The sequence below is a fragment of the Tachysurus fulvidraco genome, chromosome 9, assembly GCF_022655615.1.
Source record: "Tachysurus fulvidraco isolate hzauxx_2018 chromosome 9, HZAU_PFXX_2.0, whole genome shotgun sequence".
Classification (NCBI taxonomy): domain Eukaryota; kingdom Metazoa; phylum Chordata; class Actinopteri; order Siluriformes; family Bagridae; genus Tachysurus; species Tachysurus fulvidraco.
The window spans coordinates 15954109-15976501 of NC_062526.1; the positions used below are offsets into that span (position 1 = coordinate 15954109).

Below are 22393 nucleotides of genomic sequence, written 5' to 3' on the forward strand. Positions count from 1 at the left end.
ATGGAGATAGAGGGTCTGTTATGTAATGTGATGCCAGTGTGTCTTATTGAACTTAGGGTCTTTTCACAAGGGCACAAGAGAAGAAGAGGGAATTTACAAGTTCGAGTTCTCTACCTGCTTTAATTAACACAACTAGCAGAACTAGCTTTGAACTAGTCTGGAAACTGGGTCCCAATCTAGTAAGAGAACTGTTTAAACTGGTTAGAGAAATTATTTATCTCCAAACTGCTCAGACTCATCTATACACTCATTAGAGAATGTAACTTTAAAGATATAAGTAAGATCTATAGTTTTAAAAGATATCTCTGAAAACTAATCAAAACTTCAACAGATTATTTAGCTATTAACTAGTAAGAGAATTACCAATATATATAAATAACCAATATAAAACCAAAATTAATTAGTAACTCTGAATTAGCACACTTGAATTTGTGTGTATGAATTTAAATTTTTAATAATACTACAATATTATTAAAAAATAATTTTTGAAATATTTTTGATGGCACAGCAGACTAGACACTAGTCATTCAGGCTCATCTGTTAACTGTGCAGAAATGCATCTAAAATGAATGCAAAATATGCATATACGTATGCAGACCCACAAATGGAATTGAATCTAAACTCTTCCAGATTCAGTTAAAAGCATAAATATTCATATTTGTATATTTTCAAGTCAGATTGTAGCAGCACAATTCTGATGTTGCATATTCGTCTCTACTATAAGGGTTGAACTAATCTACACTGCTGTGAGAGGCTTGCAGCAAGCGGAGAACAAGGTGTTGACATGTGAGAAAGCAGTACAGGAAACAAGAAAAACAAAACAATTTTGCCATGTAATAACTGGGAGGCCAAAAGAACTGTCAAACAGAGAAGACCTCCGGGCCAAAGGGCCATCAAACACGTACGCTGCTATTGATCCAACTTCACCAGGGAAAACGAGCTGAAAATATCGGCGATGTGAAGCAATCTGAGAGGGAACCCTGAAGTGGGTGTCACTTCTGACCTGGTCACTCAGTCAGTGCTAAATCGAATGCTTAACAAGGTCTCACACCTCTGCTACATTTTATATATATATATATATATATATAGATATATAGATATATATATATATATATATATATATATGTATATGTATATATATATATATATATATATATATAAACACAAACATATCTATCTATCTATCTATCTATCTACATACATACATACATACATACATACATACATACATACATACATACATACATACAGATAGATAAACCAATTACATTCAAGCACTTTTAAATTATCACACACATGTTATTAGTGACATGGTTCTGATAAAAATGAGCTGTTTCTGTAGGATTTTCATATATCGGCCATAAAAGCAGTATAAAATAATTTCCAAAACTTAGATATTAAAAAGAGGTGTCAAGGAACCCCATAAAGGCCACCATCAACAAATCAAGAAAATAATCCCTCCAATATTTTGCCCTTTCTCACAAAAAAAAAAAAAAAAAAACCTAAGCCTCCAAGCTTAACAAAATCACCCCAAACCATATGCCAAACCCTACTTTAACAGCAAGTTTTATGGATGCTTTTCTTCAGCCAGAACTGGGGCTCTGCATCTTTTGAAGGAATTTTACCTTTTAGCATCACAATGACCCAAAGCATACATCCAAATTAACAAAGGAATGGATTCATCAGTAGAAGATCGATGTTGTGAATTAGCTAGCCAGAGCCCAGGCCTGACTCACACTAAAAATCTTTGGGGTGACCTGAAACAGACTGAGCACAGGAGATGCTCTTACAATGCAATGGATCTAGAATGTTTTTGCAAGAGACAAGATGTGCCATGCTGATAGTCTTTTACCCCAAAACACCGAGTGGTGTAATTAAATTAAAAGGTGTTACGACAAAGAATTAGGTTAGTGGTGTGCACACTTATGCAACTAAGTTATTGTTTTTACTAAGTTGTTGTTACTGAGTGTTTTTTTTTTTTTTAATTTTTCCCCTAAGAACTTTTGTGATTGTTTTTCCACTTCATTTTTTATATGTTGTAATATCACACAGAGGGTGGAAAATGTTCTTAAAATAATTTATCTGTCAACAACAACAAAAAATTGCTATTTTAATCAGGTATGTGAGGTTTTTATATCCTGTGTGTATGTTAATTAATTATATACACACACATACCGTATATATCTTATTTACAGACCGCATTCTTTAGCTGAGTCTGTGCTTCTTTTTCTTATTTTTATTTAATATCTGAAATTGTTTCAGCACTTTTAATCAACCATCAATAGCGATCTAACACACATTCCAGTTTTAGAAGAAAATTGACTTTTTCACCTTAGTGAAAGCAAAAGCCTTTGCCCCAGCCCTGGATTCATCAACGTCAGCATAGTGAGAACGAATCAATGACCTCCTCTGGTAAGGCGCAGAGAGCCAGCAGTGGTGTCAGTTCACCTCTGTAAACAGCTTGTTCTTCACTGCCGTTCACACTTATACGTCATCTGTTCAACCTGGCTTAGGTCGAGTCCTTTATCCTCCCACCACTGTATACTTGTAGTCTGGATTCAGACTGAGAGACAGTATTGAAAAGAAACCATATTGCTATATGTACATATCTCTGCTCAGGCTAGACATAAGCACGGCTTTGTGGTTTTTTAGAGACATGACCTTGGCTTTGATGAAACAATTCTTTCTAACAAAGGGACAAAGCTTTTATATTTAAGGGGGAAAACAGTAGTAGGCATGTCTTCAGATGGAGACAATGAATTCTTTTCAGTGTGCACGTCAGAAATAACGTCTTAGCACCAGTAGTCATTTTACACACACATAACCACCATCGTCTTCATAAACAGCTGTGCACACTAGCAGAGAATGTAAGATGATTAAATAATGGTAGCATTAAATTGGAGGTAGAGTTTTATTCATCCAGTATTTTTACTTTAAAATATATATATATATATATATATAACCACAATAAAACTGAACACCCTTAAAGTTCACATCCATTTAAAAGTTTTATACATGGCTCAGACTGGTTTGACAGTTTAACGCTTTTTGAGTATATTTAAATACATATATATTAAATATATATATATAAAATCAAATTAAAATATTAAAATTAGCCAAGTGTTCTGTTCAAGTCTAATTATAAATGAGTGTACTTTGTCTTCATGTATACTTAGAGGCTTAAGCATATCAAAGGTGTAATCATTTCTTTAGTAAACCTATGAATACTAGTACTTAACTTTAAATCTCTTTATACATATTTAAAAACACAAGGGGATTAAGCCTAGTATACTGTACTTTATATAAGATACATCAGAATAAAGTAGAAACAAATAATATTATACCTACAGTATCTTTACTTTATCTTTAATATTACAAAAAATATATATTTTCCTGTAACAACACTGAAGAAATGACACTTTGCTACAATGTAAAGTAGCGAGTGTACAGCTTGTATAACAGTGTAAATTTGCCCTCCCCTCAAAATAACTCAACATACAGCCATTAATGTCTAAACCGCTGGCCACAAAAGTGAGTAAACACCTAAGTGAAAATGTCAAAATTGGGCCCAAAGTCAAAAGTGTGGCCACCATTAATTTACAGAACTGCCTTAACCATGCCTTGGGCATGGAGTTCAGCATAGCATCACAGGTTTCCACTGGAGTCCTCTTCCACTTCTCCATGATGACATCACAGAGCTGGTGGATGTTAGAGACCATGTGCTCATCCACATTCTGTTTGATGATGCCCCACAGATGTTCAATAGGCCTTTACCCTCAGCTTCTTTAGCAAGGCAGTGGTCGTCTTGGAGGTGCGTTTGGGGTCGTTATCAAGTTTGAATACTGCCCTGGGGCTCAGTCTATGAAGGGAGAGGATCATGCTCTGCTACAGTATGTCACAGTAAATGTTGGCATTCGTGGTTCCCTCAATGAACTGTAGCTCCCCAGTGCCAGCAGTACTCATGCAGCCCCAGACCATGACACTTCCACCACCATGTTTGACTGTGCAAGACACACTTGTCTTTGTACTCAAATCAAATTCAAATTTAAATTTGTCACATACACAGAGATGCAGTGAAATGCTTTAAGTTTTCGCATATCCCAGGTTATTATGAGCCTGGGGTCAGAGTGCAGGGTCAGCCATAGTATGGTGCCCCTGGAGCAGGTAAGGTTAAAGTCCTTGCTCAGGGACCCAACATGGATGTCTCAGCAGCTTGTGGGCTTGAGCCCCGACCTTCTGATCAGTAATCTGAAGCCTTAACCACTGAACCATCCATGTCCTCCTCGCCTGGTTGTGGCCACACACGCTTGACACCATCTGAACCAAATAAGTTTATCTTGGTCTTATCAGACCACAGGACATGGATCCAGTAATCCATGTCCTTTGTCTGTTTGTAGGCTTTCTTGTGCATCATCTTATTCAGCATTCATACGTTTATTTCCCAAACACAACCTCTGGATTTGACGCTTAACAATCAACTTTTTTGGTCAGCCATGGCGAGGCCTGTTCTGAGTGGAAATTGAGCTGTATGGTCTTGGTCATAGTGCTGCAACTCAGTTTCAGGATCTTAGCAATCTTATTATAGCCTACAACATCTTTATGTATAGCAACAATTCTTTTTTCAGATCTGCCATGAGGTTCCATGTTGAACTTTCAGTGACCAGTATGAGAGAGTGAGACTGATAACACCAAATTTAACACACCTGCTCCCCACTTGTAACACTAACGAGTCACATGACACCGGGGAGAGAAAATGGCTTATTGGGCCCTATTTGGACATTTTCACTTAGGAGTGTACTCACTTTTATGGCCAGGGGTTTAGACATGGCTGTGTGTTGTTCTTTTGAGGAGACAGCAAATTCACACTGTTTTAAAATCTGTACACTCACTACTTTGTAGTGACATTTCTTCAGTGTTGTCACATGAAAAGATATAATAATATTTACAAAAATGTGAGGGGTGTACTCACTTCTGTGAGATACTGTATGTTAGTTTATGTTTCTTTCATTATACATAGAAAGGCTAGTACACTGGTCAAAAAATAGTGTAGCTACTTATCTTCAAGTCAATTATTGTTATTTCAGTGGTAGACAAGAGTAATTCTCAAGTACACACTGATATAATATCACATCAAAAGTCTAGTGTATGTCACTTCAGACATGATAAGCTAGCATATTAAAAGTAAACTACTGCATTGTCCTTGAGTATAATTACGAGTGTTAGTACGTTAACCATAAGATCGTGCAGTTAGCTCCATGTATAAAATATACATTAGTATACTTGCAGTAACCTTTGATAAACCTTCTTTCTGCTCCATCCGCAGGAAGTTATGTCGGCAGATGACGATTCAACTTCTTGCTACTGCCTCTTGGACTCTGGAAGGTGCCACCTTCTGCTAAATGAGCCGGGCACATACGCCCTTGTAGGTGAACCACTGGGTGACGGCGCCACCAAGAGGCTGAAGGTGGCCGTGTTCGGCAGCTCACACTCCTCTATGAGCTACAGTCTACGAGTGTACTGCGTCGACGACACGCCTCACGCTTTTCAGGTCAGTGCCACGAGTGTGTGTTTGAGTATCATAATGGCCAATGATTATAGATAAAGTCTTCAAACCTTTAGCAAAAAAGCAGATTTTAAATAATAATATTCTAGCAGCTTCCACAGTGTTGAATAATTCAAACTACATTGCAGCTAAGGTGTTAGATGGCATGAGATCCTCTCTGAAAATATGAAGTGTAAATATAGATACAAATGATCGTGACTATTCTGTTGAGTTGTTTGGTTAACAAAATATGTGTGTGGACACACTGTGAATTTCTATGAAAGGAATGTTTTCAAATAATTCCACACATGTCCTCATTCAACAAGTGAAACAGTTTGTCAAAACTGCCATTGATTTCTGGCTTCATTACTGTGAACATTGTTGATGGAATAAAAATAATAACCAATCAGCAAAGACACATTAAAATGCTTGTGGGGTGGAGCTCGGTATTCAAGTCACCATCTCCCTTCCAGCTCTAAAACATACAGCCTCACTACTGGGAAACAATTTACATCTTCCTGCAACAGCCAAATTTCTTCCGCCTCCTCTAATTAGTGCAGTGGTGATTGACTGCAGGCTAGCGTCTAGACTCTGTTGTTACGGCACACCTCCTTTCATAAGAGTCAGACAGATGAAACTGATGTCCCTCCTGCAAAATGATGCTGCTTCACAAGGAGTGTGTCACATTATGGAAGAAAATGTTTTTAGATTTTATATATTTATCACACCAGGCCTCATTATCTAGCACTTAGTAAAGTTGTTTGTACCTGTAGATTACAGTCTGTCTACTCTCAAAGTTGGCCTATAATATCTACATGAACAAATAAATAAACACAGATGAAACTGAATTATGTTGCTGCAGTGTCTGTATTTTCTGTTGGAAGCAACCCACAAGTACATAATCATACCACTCTGGTTGAGTCACTCTATGAATTCTTAATCCAGTCAATGCATCACTGAGCTTTAGGTGGCTGGAGTTCAGAATTTTTAACCATTTTCACAACCAATCACCGTTAGTAAAATCAACTTAATGTTGAGAACAAAAGTGATTGGACAGGAAGTTTTCATTCTGCTATAACAGCAGCTCTGACTGTTGCATTAGCTTCAAAGCAAATCAGGATTACATTAATGCGAGTCATTCTAATGTGATATATGATTGATGCCCCAAGTAAACAAAACGTAATAATACAATCAACTTTTGGTTTAATTCATTTGGTTTATCTCAGACATAGTGTACATTTCTATCTCTTCTGAGGCAATTTCTTTACACACTTTCTTTACACATCTCTTCTGAGGCAATTTTTTGTTTCAGTGCATTGCACAATGCTAGCCTGTACTGTAGGTATGCATTAGCCTGTATGTGCCACCAATATGAAAAGCATTGCCAAATAATGACAAAAAAGAACAGAGCACAACTGTAAGGATTGTTATTTTATTAAAATGTGTACAGCGTGAATGCATACACCAAGGTGCTAGACAACTTGGTTTTGAATTGTGTTTCACACTTCCACAATTCCTTCTGATGTTCATGCTAAAACGTCATGCTTTTATGCTCTAAACCGTCCATTCTACAGCTCCCCAAAGGTGCTACCACTGGACTGACATCTGCAGATTGCTGGTCATTATAGTAAACTGAGGTTATTTGTAAATCAGCTTGTGATGTGATGCTGCTGGAAAAATCCATTTAAAACATGTTCACAGGCTATAAAGGGATACACACAGTCTCTGACACTGTGGCAGTCAAATGATGGTCAATTGGTGTTAAGTGGCATAAAGGGATGTACATAGTCCCAAACACTTTAGCGTTCAAATGATGCGTGATTGTTTGGTGGCATAGTCTGTTATTTTCCTACATCGTTACACCATCAGCAGACACATGGCAAGACAGAGGCATGGATTTGTGTTGTTAGTGTCATGACCCTTATTATCTGCATTTGCAGTAGAAATCTTTACGCTAGTTTGAGTCAAAACAATCGACTTAATTTGGGAAGATTTAATAGACTGCTTAATTAACACTATTTATATTTCCTTACACAATTTAAGACAAAAAAATCCATATGGGTCACACTTGTTCAATTCTCAGAAATTAATTACCCTCTATCCATGCCATTTACCCATCAATAAGGAAATAGAAACCTACATTTGAGCAGTGTTTATAAGACAACAGCATTAAAAATTCAGCAATTAGAGTTCAGTACATGTTCAGGTTTGAGAGATGCTGTTCTGCTCTTTTTTTTTTTTTTTTAAATCAGAGTATTTGTCTCCCGTCTGTTAGCTGGAACGAGTCTATCCATCTCTGACCTCTCTCATTAACACTCTGTTTTTCACCCACACGGTCCAGTGCTCGACATTTAGTGTTGTTTATTACACCGTTCTCAGTAAACCCCAGAGACAGAAGTGTTTGAAAACCCCAGAAGGGCAGCTATGTCTGAGATGCTGGAACCATCACGTCTGGCACTGGTTACCATAACCACAGGCAAATGAGCTCTCATGTACACGTCTTCTCCATGATGATGTTTGGACTCACGACATATAAACATTCAACCTCATGACTCACCGCTTAGAGGAGCAGACTTGCTATGTTAACAAGCCAGGAAATGAAGAGGGTCACTGAGGTTCTGTGTGTGTCTCCCTTTCTCTGTGTCGTGTGTGTGTGTGTGTGTGTGTGTGTGTGTGTGTGTGTGTGTGTGTGTGTGTGTGTGTGTGTGTGTGTGTGTAAATGAATATGAATACATTAGGACACAAATAGGAGGTTCACTATTAATATTTTTTTAAAAGATTGCCTGAAAGTCTCACAGGGCATCTTGTTGAGAATAGAGGACTGGGATCATGTACAACGCTACAAAAAAAGTCATGAGGGCAGAAGGTTTATACGCTCATGCTGGCTAATGAGCAGTAAGCTTGACCAGTAACGGCAAAACACTGAAGCTGAAAACACATCATAAAATGCAACAGCAAAAAACAAAACCAGAGCACTGAATTACTGTCGTGCTTGGTTTTTAACGGGTATGATCTTAATTTTGTTTTCGGGTTTTGGGATTTACTGTCATGTGCTTGGGTTACATGTTTTTGTTTTTTTTTGCTTTTGTTGTCATGCACTTTACACCCTTTACACCTGCCTTTGATTAACGTTTCTTTCTAACTCATTTTTTTTTTGCATACCAGTCTAGTTTGCAAAGAAAATAAATGGAATACGGTTCAGTAAAGATGATTGGTCTGTGGACTACAGTACTATCATTTAGCCTGGAAAAATAGCATCTTGACAGTCATTTTTTAATAAGGTGATATATTGAACATTTCTTGTTAGCATTGTTTGCAGTGTGAGAGGAATGGATGGGGAATATTAATTAGAGATTACAGGTGCTCAGCTGCAGGTGGCTAATGGAGAAAAAATGAGTTGAGTCAGTGGAGATTGAAGATGTGTTCATGAGCTGCTGGTGGTTGAGTGTTTCCCATGTGAAAGAAGTTATTTGTGGCTGAGTAATCCGTTTATTTCAAATAGGCAACGGATAATGGTGCAGCAAATCCAGATATAATCCAAAATGCCATCTAGACTTTGGAGGACTAGAGCAGAGAGGGCTTACAGTAAGAGGATAATACTAGTTCTAAAGGGTTCAGAAAGTTCTGAGAGCTAGCATGGCACTGTCAGGCCCTCCAGCAATACTCAAAACTTGTAGAAGTCACTTTATATAAAAAAAAAACATCTGGCAGAAAAGATAAATGTAAGGTTATGCCCACTACTAAGGCTCCCAAGATCCTCAACATCCACTATTCTTTCTTTCATACTGACTGTAGTGAAGTCTTATATTTGTACTTTTACTATTGCAAGTGGTAAATCCAGACCTAGAGTGCACCAAAATGGGGCCATATCTTTCAGGATCAGTCACTTAGTCTAGTGCAAAGCTGGAAATCCCACCATCATATGCTACTGATCTCTCGTACCCTACTCATTTCATCTCTACCTTAAGTGACATGTTCCAAGACTTCCTTTCACGCTGCCTTCCCTATGATATTTCTGATCCCACTCCTTTGTTGCTCTCCACCCACTTCCATCTGAGATAAGTCTTATGCTTTTGTGCTACAGCATGTAGCAGTGCTGGTTTAAAACTTTAGGATCCAGAATTTAACCATGATTTTGAGTTTCTCTGTTCTCCCTATCTCTGTGTACATTTTCTCTACGATCTCTGGTTTCATAAAAACATGCATATAGGCGGATGGATGGCACATTTGTTTAACACAAGTCTAATTGCTATTGCAGGTGGACATAATTAAGTGCAGTGTGTGTTGGCGAATTTTACACTCACATTTTGAAATATCTGCTTCACGTTTTGTTCGGAAAGTGTGATGTGGTTAAAAAAATAAAGGGTGACAAAAAGCACACTGCATGTTTTGTTTTCTTTAAAAAGCTGATGTCACAATGCATGATTACAGGTTGTACTTTCATATTGCTGTCAACACATTGCTGTTTCTCCATCTCACATACAGTACACACACCCACAAACACACACACGTGTCAGCATCAATCAGTGTAGTGCTGCATGAGTGCTCACACTGCTATCAGTAAGCAGGGTGAGATTGCAAATGCTTAGAATAGATGCTGTTACCACACACACACACACACACACACACACACACACACACACACACACACACACACACACACACAGAAAGCCAGTGAGACACAAAGCAGTTATGACAGATGAACAGTGCTACCCCTGAAAGCAAGGCAAGCCGTTAATCAATTTAAATTCAATTTACTTTTCTAAGGTTCACGCTGATTCTGTTTTGGGTTTTTTTTTGTATGCATCTGTCTGTTTGTGTGTCTACTGGTTTATGTTTTGCTCTGTTTTTGCATCGCCGTCGCCATTTGTCATCTGAGACGGGGAAAGTGAAGATTCTCTGAGGATTCCTACTCTTTCTAAAAGTGGATATGCTGATGTCAGGTTTTTTTCCTTCCACTGAACCTTCAACCATAAAATTTGTGACACACACTACAGTAATATTATTTCTGTTTATTTTTTAAAGCATCTTTTTAAATGTGGGTTTTAATGATGGATACAGCAATGTAGATTGTGTTTAGTGTATTGTCTAGTCTTTATTCCTGTCCTAGGATCAGAACCTACATCCATTTTCCTTTTTTATTCTTGTAGAAATATGTTGTGGGGACTTTAAACAAAGTTATGGAAATTTTATGAATATGTTTGGTGGAAAGGAAGACTTCTGACATTTCTAAACAAATCTGCTTTGGGAAGAAAAACATTACTGACACATTGTAAAAAAAATGATCATTTTACATCAGACAATGAGTTCTTACTTTGATCATGATCATCAGATTCTGTCACATAATAACTGCTGATTAATTCACTCAATTCTGTTTTTTTTTTTAATTTCTTCATTGAAATGTATTTCAAACATATACTTTTGCAAGTATGATGGAACCACACAATTCTATAGAATTGTATAGAATGCCTTTGTATGCTGTAACATTACAAGAGGCCCAAACACTGTACAAGCAAGCACTGTTAATGTTCACAAAGCTGCTCCATGAAGACAGGGTGTGTTAATGTTGAAGTGGAAGAATTCAAGTGTCCCACAGAGCTCTGACCCAACCCCACTGAATGACTTTGGGATCATCTTGAACACCGACTTCAGCCCAGAACTCAGTGTCTGATCTCACTAATGCTCTTGTTGATGAATGTTCACAGATCCCCACAGCCTACATCTAGTGGAAGGCCTTCCTAAAAGTGTGAAACTTGCAACACTAAATCTGAAATGGAATTTTCAACAAGTACACTATCAGATGCTGATATCCACAGTGACTTGCAATAATGCAGACTTATGCATGGGTTCATAATATGAAAGGGTAGAATCTGAGTTATTCAATGAGGAATTGGAGAATAAAGATTTCAAGTCATTCGAAGTCTATGGAAAAGGTTAAATCAATCTAAGTACCCTTCTCGGATAACCTTTAAAGTTTTACATAGAAACTATATTTGTTCCTGTCATATGTCCTTTTCTAGGAGAGGAACTCCTCATGTCAAAAGGTCTGGAGAGACTCTTTGAGAGTAAAGAATCTCTCTTAAACAAATTAGAGCAGAGCATCTATGACATCTCATTATCATCTGCGCACACTGACATTCTAACATCTTCACTTCTGCGGTTTCACATTAAGTCACACATCAGACTGTGATCTTTGCAAGTTTCATACCTATTTTAATCACACAGAAAGGAGCAGACATTCAATATAACACCAATTCAGCAGTTTTATTAAAACTTCTTTGGTTTGAGTCTTTGGGGACATCTTTAAAGGTTGTGGCAATTATCTAAAAAACCCTTGAGAGTTGCAAAAAAAAATGTATGTCTTGTCATAGGGAGTGGTGACTGCAGAGAGCAACAGACATGGCTTGCTCCTGGAGGAACCCAAGATGCTTCTGTTTAAAGGGAACACCAACAATCTACAGGTCTCCATCCAGGATCTCCCCCAGTTCCCTTGGAGCATCAAACCCTTTAGCACCTGTCAGGTGAGGATCTATATTATGTTTATATCTAACAATCCACAAGAGTCTTGCAGTAGATGTTCTGCAGATATTTGTCATTGTCCTTTTATTTTGTATGAAAGAATGTTCTACTTGGCTGTTCTACTTAAGATTGAACATGTGTGGGAAGAATGACCTTCTTGCTATCAATCAGAACAATGCAAGTTAATTGCAGGCGTTTGTTATGAGATGTATCCAGAAAGGCATAGTTAGTGTTTTAGCAGTTCACAACTGGTGCTACATGTGTCAGGAGAACTGAAGGTTAGCACTTGGCCTTTGAAGGTTGCATGGGTAAATTATATCATGGGACAAAATTGTATATATTTATTAATTTTTTTAACATAGTTCCTCCATGGGTTTTAGTTAAGGAATAAAACACTTGAGGATGTGCTGTTATAGGAGAACGATCAGCTGATACTGTTACTGCTCTGAAGTTGTATAACACCTCTATTGTTTGCACAATGCAATTCATTTTTTTCAGGAAATGGCTTTGTCCCTATTTCCAGGCAACACAGCATTCACTACGATAGAGTGCCATGATTCCTCTCACACAAAAGAGGATATGATGATCAACAATAACATGAGGAAGACTTGTTAATTAGCAGATGAATGTTAGGATTCCACTAGACTGGATTTTATCTTTCGCTCTATCTCCTCCAGCTTCTGTCCTTTTTACACTGATCTGAAATCAGCTCTGATGATGTGTGATGGGTAAGGCTTTGGAGAAAATGAGGGAGAAGCTGATTGAAGAATTAGATCTGAAAGAGATTTGGAAGTTTGACCACTCTACAGTTTTCCAGTGGGAAGTGAAAAGGTTAGCCTCTAGACCAATCCCATTGTGCACCTCTCCAGTCCCTTCATGAATAACACCCTCTTCTTACAGCGGGTTAAGTCAAGGGTGCTTCATGCTCTTATGTCTCATTGCTGAAATTAATTCAACACCAAAGCTGACGTTGCTCTCCGCTGGTGGGTGTGGGGCTTAACCTGAGAGCAACCTGACTGCTGGAATTAACAAGAATTTGGGTCAGAGCCTGGTTTTGTCCTGAGCATCTCAAATACAGCTCTTTTAGCAAAGTAGCAATGCTGACTCAGTGACTTTACTCATATAACTGAACACTGTGTCTCTCTTCCCTTTATATTTCTCCCCTATTTTCATCTCTCTATTAATCTACATCACTTTCCTTCTCTACCTGCATTTTCCATCTATTTTTCCCTTCCCCATCTCTTTAAATCTGTTTCCAATTTCTCTTTTCTTTCTCTATATCTATATCCCCATGTTTTTCATCTTCTCTCCCCATTGTTTTCCCACATTTCCTCCGCATTTCCCCCAAATGTGTTGCAGGAGTTCTCTTTCTCGCAGGTATGGAGCAGTAACCAGCAGCCTCTGCACTGTGCCTTCTCTCTGGAGCGCTTCAACGTCGGCACTTCGCAGCTATCCTGCAAGATCAGCGCGCGCCAGGTCAAAGGTCACGAGCAGATCCTGCAGGTCTACACCTGTGTGGAGGAGGTCAATTCATTAACATCATATGATCATTGTGAGTCTTGCGTATCTTGAGTTCAGCAGAACTCACTGCATAATGTTTTCCTTTTAATAACTTTCCAGAAAGAGAAGGAGACGCTCCCATTTTTTATGCAGACCGACTGCACAGTCACCTCCCAGACGGGCGCTAAAGCCTTTAAAATCCCTCTATCCATTCGGCAGCGCATCTGCGCCACCTTTGACACTGCCAACACCAAGGGCAAGGACTGGCAGCTCCTGGCTCAGAAACTCAACATTCAGAGGTAAAGGCCTTGCACAAACATGATGAGCTTAACCTGCCCAGAGTGACAGTTACTGTAGATTTTTTTTTCTTTTTTTTTAACAAAAAACCCAGTACTTATCTTCACTTAGCCTTCACTTCTTCCACTTAACGCTGACGCATGCTTTGCTGTCCTATAATCCTTTAAATAATCATGCTGTAATGGCATATATGCTATACATTATGCATGTTCTGCAATATTTAATAACTTATGCGTGCTAAGCATGTCATATCACAAGAAGTGAAGCATCTGATGTTTTAGGCACCGCCGTTGTTCAGCTTTATTAAGGAATGCTATTATTTCATGAATGCAGAAGGCTTTTCAGATAATTTACTACACAGAGCAAATAAATGCTTATTGTTTGGGGTTTACACAAACAAACGTGTTGAAACACTGCCATCAAGTGGCTGGGAATATAAGATTAATGCAAGTTCTTAAACTGACTGTAAATACATGTCATTTTAAATAAGACAATGTTTAATTAGTTTATTTGGAAATAAATTTAAAGCAGTGTGCTTGTCATTTGCTATATAAACCTCTGTGCTGATTTCCCTCTTAGTCTCTCTTATGAGTACAGAGCAATAACTGGCTCAGCTGAGAAAAGCTCATGAGAAGGAGGGCACATGAGGGTTGGAGCCAGAAATGACTGACGATTTTACACAACTCTGACATACAATTAGCACTAAATAATAACAATATACAATAGTATTATATCAGTGTTGCCTGTTTCTCGATTTCTTGAGTAATTTTAACTGTAATTTAAATGAACAATTTTTTGTTTCTACACAAAAAAACACTTGCTGTAGTTATTCTTATTCATACAACATCACAATATAACATCTAGTTGTTGGTGTCCACATTTAATCACATCTATTGTGATTGTATCCTCTTCCTCAGGAACCTTTCATATTTTGCACAGCAGCGCAGCCCATCTGGGGTCATCCTCAGCCTGTGGGAGGCTCAGCACCAGGCCTCTGGAGACCTGGACTCACTGGCCAGTGCCCTCGAGGAAATCAGCAAGATCCATTCAAAAAGTTCGGCCCAGAGCCCGAGCGAGCCGCAGCCAAACTACAATCAGTGAGAGAAAGATGCAAACACGATCCGTCTCTGTAAACTCATGATGTGAGTGCTTATGTCCGGCTCCAGAGAAAGATAGAGAGAGACATGAACACAAGGAGTGTGTAATGATGGAGTGAAATGACGCACTGCTTTAAAACAGAAGAGGAGGGCACTTGAAAGTTCTGACTTAGCTGTCCTCTCATTATGAGGGACAGCTTGGGTCATAAACCTTCTTAACCATTTCCTTTTTTCTTTTAAGCTTTGCCACTGGTTCACAGGCAGCATGGACCTTTAACGCTTCAGTGTGCTACTACTTACTTATCTCGTGGTTCAGTTGCACTATAAAGCATTGTAGAGGTCAAGTGTGTGGCGCGTTTCAAAAGAAGCGACGTGGTTTCCTCTTTGTCAGCGAGGATCTGTTTTTCCCGCACACGGTGTACTGCGACGTTTCGTGTTGCCAGTAGGGAGCCATTGTAAAAGCAGCGACTGGGACGCAAGATGAATAAAATATGTGCTTTTCTGTTTAATGTTGTTTTTAAGATGTGTAAGTGGAGGGGTGGGTGGTTGGGGATTGTAAGCATGGATCTCGGTTTGAACATCAACACAACAGCTCCAATGTGTTTCTCTTAGATAACAAAAGCAGTTACTGCGGTCGTCTCTGCATGGAGGACGTTGCTCTGCCGAGACAGCTACAGTCAGATAATTTACACATGGCCCAAATCATCTTCAAAAAAAGAAAGAAAAAAAAGCTTTAATCTGACAGACGCCTCATTTCCTGCAACCAGTACAACAGTGGAATATGTTAAATTGGACGTCGGTTTAGAGAGGAAACTGAGGCTAACAGTTGCTTTTAGAACGGGATTATCATTTTGTTTAACATCTACCATGTTGTTGTTGTTTTTTAATCTGACATGTTTTCATAATGAGTTTCATGTATAAAGCAAATTATGTACATTTTGCTCATTTTCTGGGACAGAATGTATAATTAAAATCCGTCAGTTTCTGTTCATCTCCATGGTGACAATGTACTAAAGATGACAACACAGAATGAAGAGAAGAATTACATAACAGTGCAGGAAACTGCCTTTTTAATGCCATAGTGTCCCATCAAATGTGAAATTGATTTTTTTTTTATTTTATTTTTTTTAAACAAAATCATTCTGGTCTGCTCCTCAGCTATGCTCTCCTCTTTCTGCTACTGATGAAATTCCAGCCACATGACAATAAATATATGCATAGATGCTGGATCTTTCCTTGCTTGATTTTTTTTCCACAAAATTTTAATGTATTAACAAACAGTTTATCCAATAAAGTCAAATGGAAAGAGTGTTTGGTTTTATTTACTAACCCGATACTAAACATAACACAGAATTTATGCTATGACCACACAAACACACACACACACACACACACACACACACACACACACACACCATTTCCTAGAATCCTCAGCCAAATAAACCACAAAGCCAAACTTCTACACAACCACCAGTTCATCCATCCACTTAGCACTTTCCTATTAAATAAGGCACACTTGGTTAAAGTTCTGTTGGATTCTTTAATCCAGTCAATAGGTTTAGATTAATTTTCTATAACCACATATCTAAAAATTATGAAGCTGATATTTTTGTAAGCTTTATCAGTGTTGCAATGCTGTACTGCAACACTACCACATCTCAATGTCTTTAATCTTTACTTAACAACATGATGCAAACAAATAAAAAAAAGGTGGGATTGATGCAATCAAAATATTTAGAACTCTGCCTAATGGCTTGTACACCATATATAGTGCACTAACCTCCTGTAGTGCCAAACGGTGTTTAAACTAATACAGGAAGTGAAAGAGCTTTGGAATTGACTCAGGTTTCAAGGGTTAATATAACCAATATGGAGCAAGTGCACAGCCATCTGTTACTGCCAGCTTCCTTTTGAGTCAATTGAAAATAAAAAAAAAAGCACAGTCTCCCAAGAAACCTTTAAGGAAGAAGAAAAAAAAATACTCTTATGCGCTCTGACCAAACTCGGCCACAGTAGAGGAGAACGTAGCAGTGAGATGGATGTAACCAGAAAAAGAGCAGAGTGGAAAAGGTTGTCAGAAAGGAGATGGATAGGGCAGTGCAACACCATGCCTGTCTCTTCCAAATCATCGCCTTCATTAATCTGCTCCCTCCATGGGGCTCATTCCTGCCATTTTTCTAATAGCGCTCGCTCAGCAAAAGACACGTCCTGGTGGTCATTAACAGTGAAAGATGTTATCCAGTTAGCATGAAAGTCTCAAGATGTCTATTAACATTCACTTTTTGAATTATGGACTACAAGAATCCTGTCTCCATTCAAAAAGGAAGAGTGGCTGAAAATTAAAAACATTCTAAAACAATGCAAAATTAAATCCTAGCAGGATCCTCACCATAACCCCAAAATAAATAAATAAATAAATAAATAAATAAATAAATAAATAAGTAAAGTGTAGAATGATGGACCAGAAAATATCCCCAGAAGTTTAAAATTCAGAATACTATGGAAAAAATCTCCACTCAAAGATTTCAATCTAGGTTGAAGTTGTCTGTAAAAAAAACCCTGCAGGCTGTTCTGCACATGATCTAAGCACATACCAGGAATGCCATCTGGTCCAGCAGTCTTGCGTGAGTTGATCCTGCCCAGTGAGCATAGACGTCGGAGGAGGTGAGTGTGAGGGGCCTTCACCGTCAGCTTCAGTTGTCAGCTTGGTAGTGTATTTGTTGTTGTTGTCATGTTGGAAAACTGACGTTCCGACAGTTTCTGAAAGGAGGGCATCATGTTCTGCTTCAGAATGTCACAGTACATGTTGGAATCCATGTTTCCGAGCAGCACTCATGCAGCCCCAGACCATGATGCTACCATCACCATGCTTGCTTTTAGGCAAGACACAATTTTCTTGGTACTCCTCACCAGTAATTCAGTCTCTTGGACAGGATATCTTCAGCAAACTGTTTGTGGGCATTCTTGTTAGCCAGCTTCAGAAGAGGCTTCCTTCTGAGACGATGGCCATGAAAACTGACTTTTTTGCAGCGCGGTGTATGGTCTGAGCAAAGCTTCTAAACCTCTAAAGCAATGCTGGCAGCACTTATGCATCTGTTTTTGAAGCCAGCTTCTGCACCTGATGCACAGTATGATGAATCAACTTCTACAATAGACCCTTGCGATGCCTGTTCCAAGTGGAACACATCCTGGAAAACCTCTGTGTGACCCTGGCCACTGTGCCATAACTCAGTTTCAGGGTGTTAGCGATCTTCTAATAGCATAGGCCATCTTTGTGGAGAGTGACAATTCAAATTGTCAAATATTTTGCCAAGTTTTTTGCCATGATACGCCATGTTCAACATGCAGTGGTTAGTATGAGAGAACTGTATCAATGCACCAAATTTGAACTGCTATAATACAAGATACACGTTATTTAATTTGTATGGTCCTCTCAAGCAGACAAAACATGAACACAGGGCTCTCAAGTTTTGAAAACAGGCAAGCGTGACATATCCAACCCCGTGCGTGTGTGCGTGCGTGCATGTGTCATGTGTTATGTTCCTCCCATTTAAAACAGTTCGGCTCAAGCCCAGCCATTTTTAGGGTCATGATTGTTTCGTTTTGAGGTTTTGTTTAAACCGACCATCGAAAATATCCTCGCTAATGAATGTTTTTTTTTTTATTATTATTGGTTGTTGCGTTAAATCTTACCCAGATAGTGCTATTTTCTGATTGGCTATTGTGTAGCCTCTTTTTTTTTATTGGCTGTTAAGTGTCAGGCTCAACTAAGCGGTGCGGACAGATACAGTACATTTTGGGTGCTGCGGCATATTAAATATAGGATAAATAGTCAAAAAGTTTTTCTGCGTGAGAAATACGATGTGTGGCGGGAGAGCATGAGAAAAGACCAAAATGCGTGACTGTCACTCTCAATGCGTGACACTTGACAGCCCTGTGAACATGATGAATAGGTCATGTGGCTTTGCGTAGTTAACATACTGCTATTATCAATTAGGGAGTACTTACTTTTGTTGCTAGCTATTTTGACAATAATGCCTGCATGTTAAGTTGTTTAACTAGCACACTATGTTTGGCGCAATTAGTAGAAGTTGTGTAATTGTCATTTTAGGTTAGATTTCGTTTTTTGGATTGAATGTTTATGCGTTTTTCTGATCCTTTTAATAACTTAAAAGTGCTGGCAGAGTGTTTTGAGTGTGAAAGACAGGTGAAAGAATGTTTTTCGTTTTTATTCTCGTTGCTATCGACTACCTCTGAACAATATATCTTTTCACAAAAGCCTGTTTTTTTTACTCATTCATCTCTGCTTCACATCTCGACACTTCCCAGGGTTTTTACACTGCGTATGAGTAAAAAAAAAAAAAAAGCTCCAATGATGCCACTTTTCACTGAGAGCTTCGTGGTTAAGTTGATCTAAACCGAATAACAGAGCTAATTGTGTTCTGGGTTTTTTTTAAAAATGCCATCGATTTACCTGTATTTTATACTCATTCACCAGTAGGTGGCACAAAAGCTTTCTATTAATTATTTTCTCTTTTTTTTTCAACTTATAAACAGTTAAAGTTACAGTTATAATTTTTAGGAGGAACAGTAAAAAAAGTGTTTAAAACCAAGCCCAAAAAGTATTTAATGACTCTTTACACTCACCAGTCACTTTATTAGGAACGTGAAATGCATAATTCTTATAAAGATAAAGGTCAGGAGCTTAAATTAATCTTCACATCAAATGTCTCCTGGTTGACAGTAGTGGAACCTGTTGGTTTTTCCTGTTGTTGTATATCATCCTTCTTAATGTTTGTGCATATGTTTTGTGCATGCAGAGATGCTTTTCTGCTCCCCATGGTTGTAAAGAATACTTATTCTCTAATACTTAAAGAGTACTTACTTATACTATACCCTTTATAGCCAATTACATGATTCTGTGTAAACAATAGAGACTGTTCTAGTTGAAAATCTCAGATCATCAGTTTCTGAAATACTCAGACCAGTCTATCTGGTACCAACACGTATGCCATGATCAAAGTCACAGAGATCAGATGTTTTCTTCATTGTGCTTCTGCCTCATGATTTGCTGATTAGATAACTGCATAAATGTATAGGTGTTCCTATTAAAGTGGACACTGGTGAGTGTATATTGATCAACAGGGAGATGAAGATAAGATATAACTGGGCCTGTAAAATAAATAGGCAACACTGCTATAAAATGTAAAGAGATGGCATGGGTCAATGGGACAGCCGTCAGGACACAGTCCGCTCTCATTCTCTCACTAATGACTTCATGCGCCATAAACCTTCCTGTCCCAAGAGCCACTCTCATTATCACACACACCGACAGAGCACATAAAACTGTGTGATGAACGGGAGACTTCAGGCGGCGATACTTCAATCGAGTATTACTGCAGAAGTGCCCGAAAGTCAGACTGCATCCCAAAGTATTGTTAGATTTCATTGATTCATGAATCACTGATGATGAGTTTTACTCTGTCATTGACATTTTAATTGAAGAGAATTGATAGGTCAGTGGTTAAGTATAACTGATCAGAAGTTCAAGAGTTCAAATGTTAGATCTAAACTGCTCACTTGTTTCCTGTGGTCAAATTTTTATATATAAATAATAGTTAACAGTCCAGAGTTTCTACTTCAATTGATTGCTTTCTCTACTTTTTTTTCTTTGTAATTAAAGCTGCTAATCCTTATTGTTTATTTATCTTTATTTGAAAATTTGCACTTCCTAAGTTGGTTTAAACGACTTCAAGTCTTTTGTTGTTGTTGTTGTCCAGATTTTTAGTCCAAGTCGAAGATTGTTGATAGCTTTTTTTTCTCTTTTTTTTTTAACGGCTCAGCTCTTGTTACGTAGCTGGGCATACAAACTACTATAAGTGCTTATATGGGCTTCAATACTCACCTGCAGCTAAAAAAAAAAATACATCTGTACATCACCTGCTTTGTTGTTCTGAATGAGGGAGAGGTGTGTAACATCATGTGGGAGTGACAGGTTAATTGGAATGTTGTTCTAGGAATAATCAAGGTCATGCCTGAACTTAAACGCTGCGTGGGAACAAGAATTGCATCAGCCATGTATGTAGGTGTGTGGATGATGCTTACGCAACTGTCCTCACTTTGCCATAAAAGGAAACTTTTACTGATTTTCTTGCAGACATATTTACCAACATTAACTTGTTTATAATATCCAGGGCAGATTTAATAATAAGAATAATAGAGTTGCTGCTAAAGTTAAAGTGTCATATAATTTAGCAGAAAAGTAATAATTAATGAATTAATAATGTATTACATATATTATACACAATTTCCTCCAGATGCCTTCATTAACATGGTTTTAAGACAGCAAACAATTACATTTTAGTCTACTGTCTCCATAATGTGACTTGTAGAGAGCACTTACGTTCACTAAATCACTTTAGTTCAATAAACTCTTTGCTAGAGAAGTGAGATTAAATGAAGCCTTGTATCATTAACCAAACTCACGTTTTAAGCATTTACTGTATCAAATAATGTAAAGATCAAGAGGAAATGAAAAAACATCTGCTGTCATTTTCTTTTTGTGTGCCAACAGTTTAGACGGAAAGGCCAAATGTTTTCTTATCTCACACGTGCGTCACATTATCAGAGGAGACAGAGAAAAAGGAAGAGAGACGGAGAGACACACACAAGACTATAAGCTAAAAAAGTTTATGACACATAGTAATTGCAGCCTGACCACAAGAACATGGCTCTTTGACAGATTAGCGTACAAGCCACAGCGGTCATTTTAGATTTTTAAAGCAAGAGTCCTGTACTAGAACTAATAAATCTAAGCTCTAAAACAATTCATATAAAGTTATTATTATATTAATGAGAAAAAAGGCATTATTACATAATGCTTAACACAAATTACAACACAACAACAATTTCAGATGTAATTTGAAAAATTGTATTAAAAATGCTCAAAAGATTTTTGTTGTTTGTCAACTAACAAACAATTTTTTCAAAGACTGCACCACTTTGCACACAAAAGTTCAACATAAGTCATGTTATGATGTATAAAGCCAAACTTCCTTCCTTGATACCACAAAGGAAGGAAGTTTGGCTTTATACATCATAACATGACTTATGTTGAACTTTTGTGTGCATAGTGGTGCATTATTGTAGAAAAAGCTGAGTCCCTGGGACACACATTTTCTCAACGAATGCACCACTTTGCACACAAAAGTTCAATATAAGTCATGTTATGATACTGTATATAAAGCCAAACTTCCCTCCTTTGTGGTATCAAGTCGTCAAGTCAAATCAAGAAGCTATTATTGTCACTTCAACTATATAGATGCTGCAGAACACAGTGAAATGAGACAACGTTTCTCTAGGAAGATGGTGCTACATAAAAACAAGGGCAGAGCTAAGGACTAAGTAAGTTAGTACTAAATACATAAAGTGCAACTGT

General features: G+C 38.0%; 1 protein-coding gene across 3 annotated transcripts in view; it reads left to right on the top strand.

The window, feature by feature from the left end:
* unc5db (unc-5 netrin receptor Db) overlaps positions 1-16264 on the top strand; it is a 134373-nt gene extending 118109 nt beyond the window's left edge. For all 3 annotated transcript variants that reach the window (XM_027141929.2, XM_047818957.1, XM_047818958.1), the window contains 5 exons: positions 5324-5548; positions 11914-12063; positions 13421-13585; positions 13682-13860; positions 14776-16264. In XM_027141929.2, the coding sequence (XP_026997730.1) occupies positions 5324-5548; positions 11914-12063; positions 13421-13585; positions 13682-13860; positions 14776-14959 (903 nt within the window). In that variant the 3' untranslated portion in view covers positions 14960-16264. The remainder of the gene's footprint in view (positions 1-5323; positions 5549-11913; positions 12064-13420; positions 13586-13681; positions 13861-14775) is intronic.
* Positions 16265-22393: the final 6129 nt, after the last annotated feature.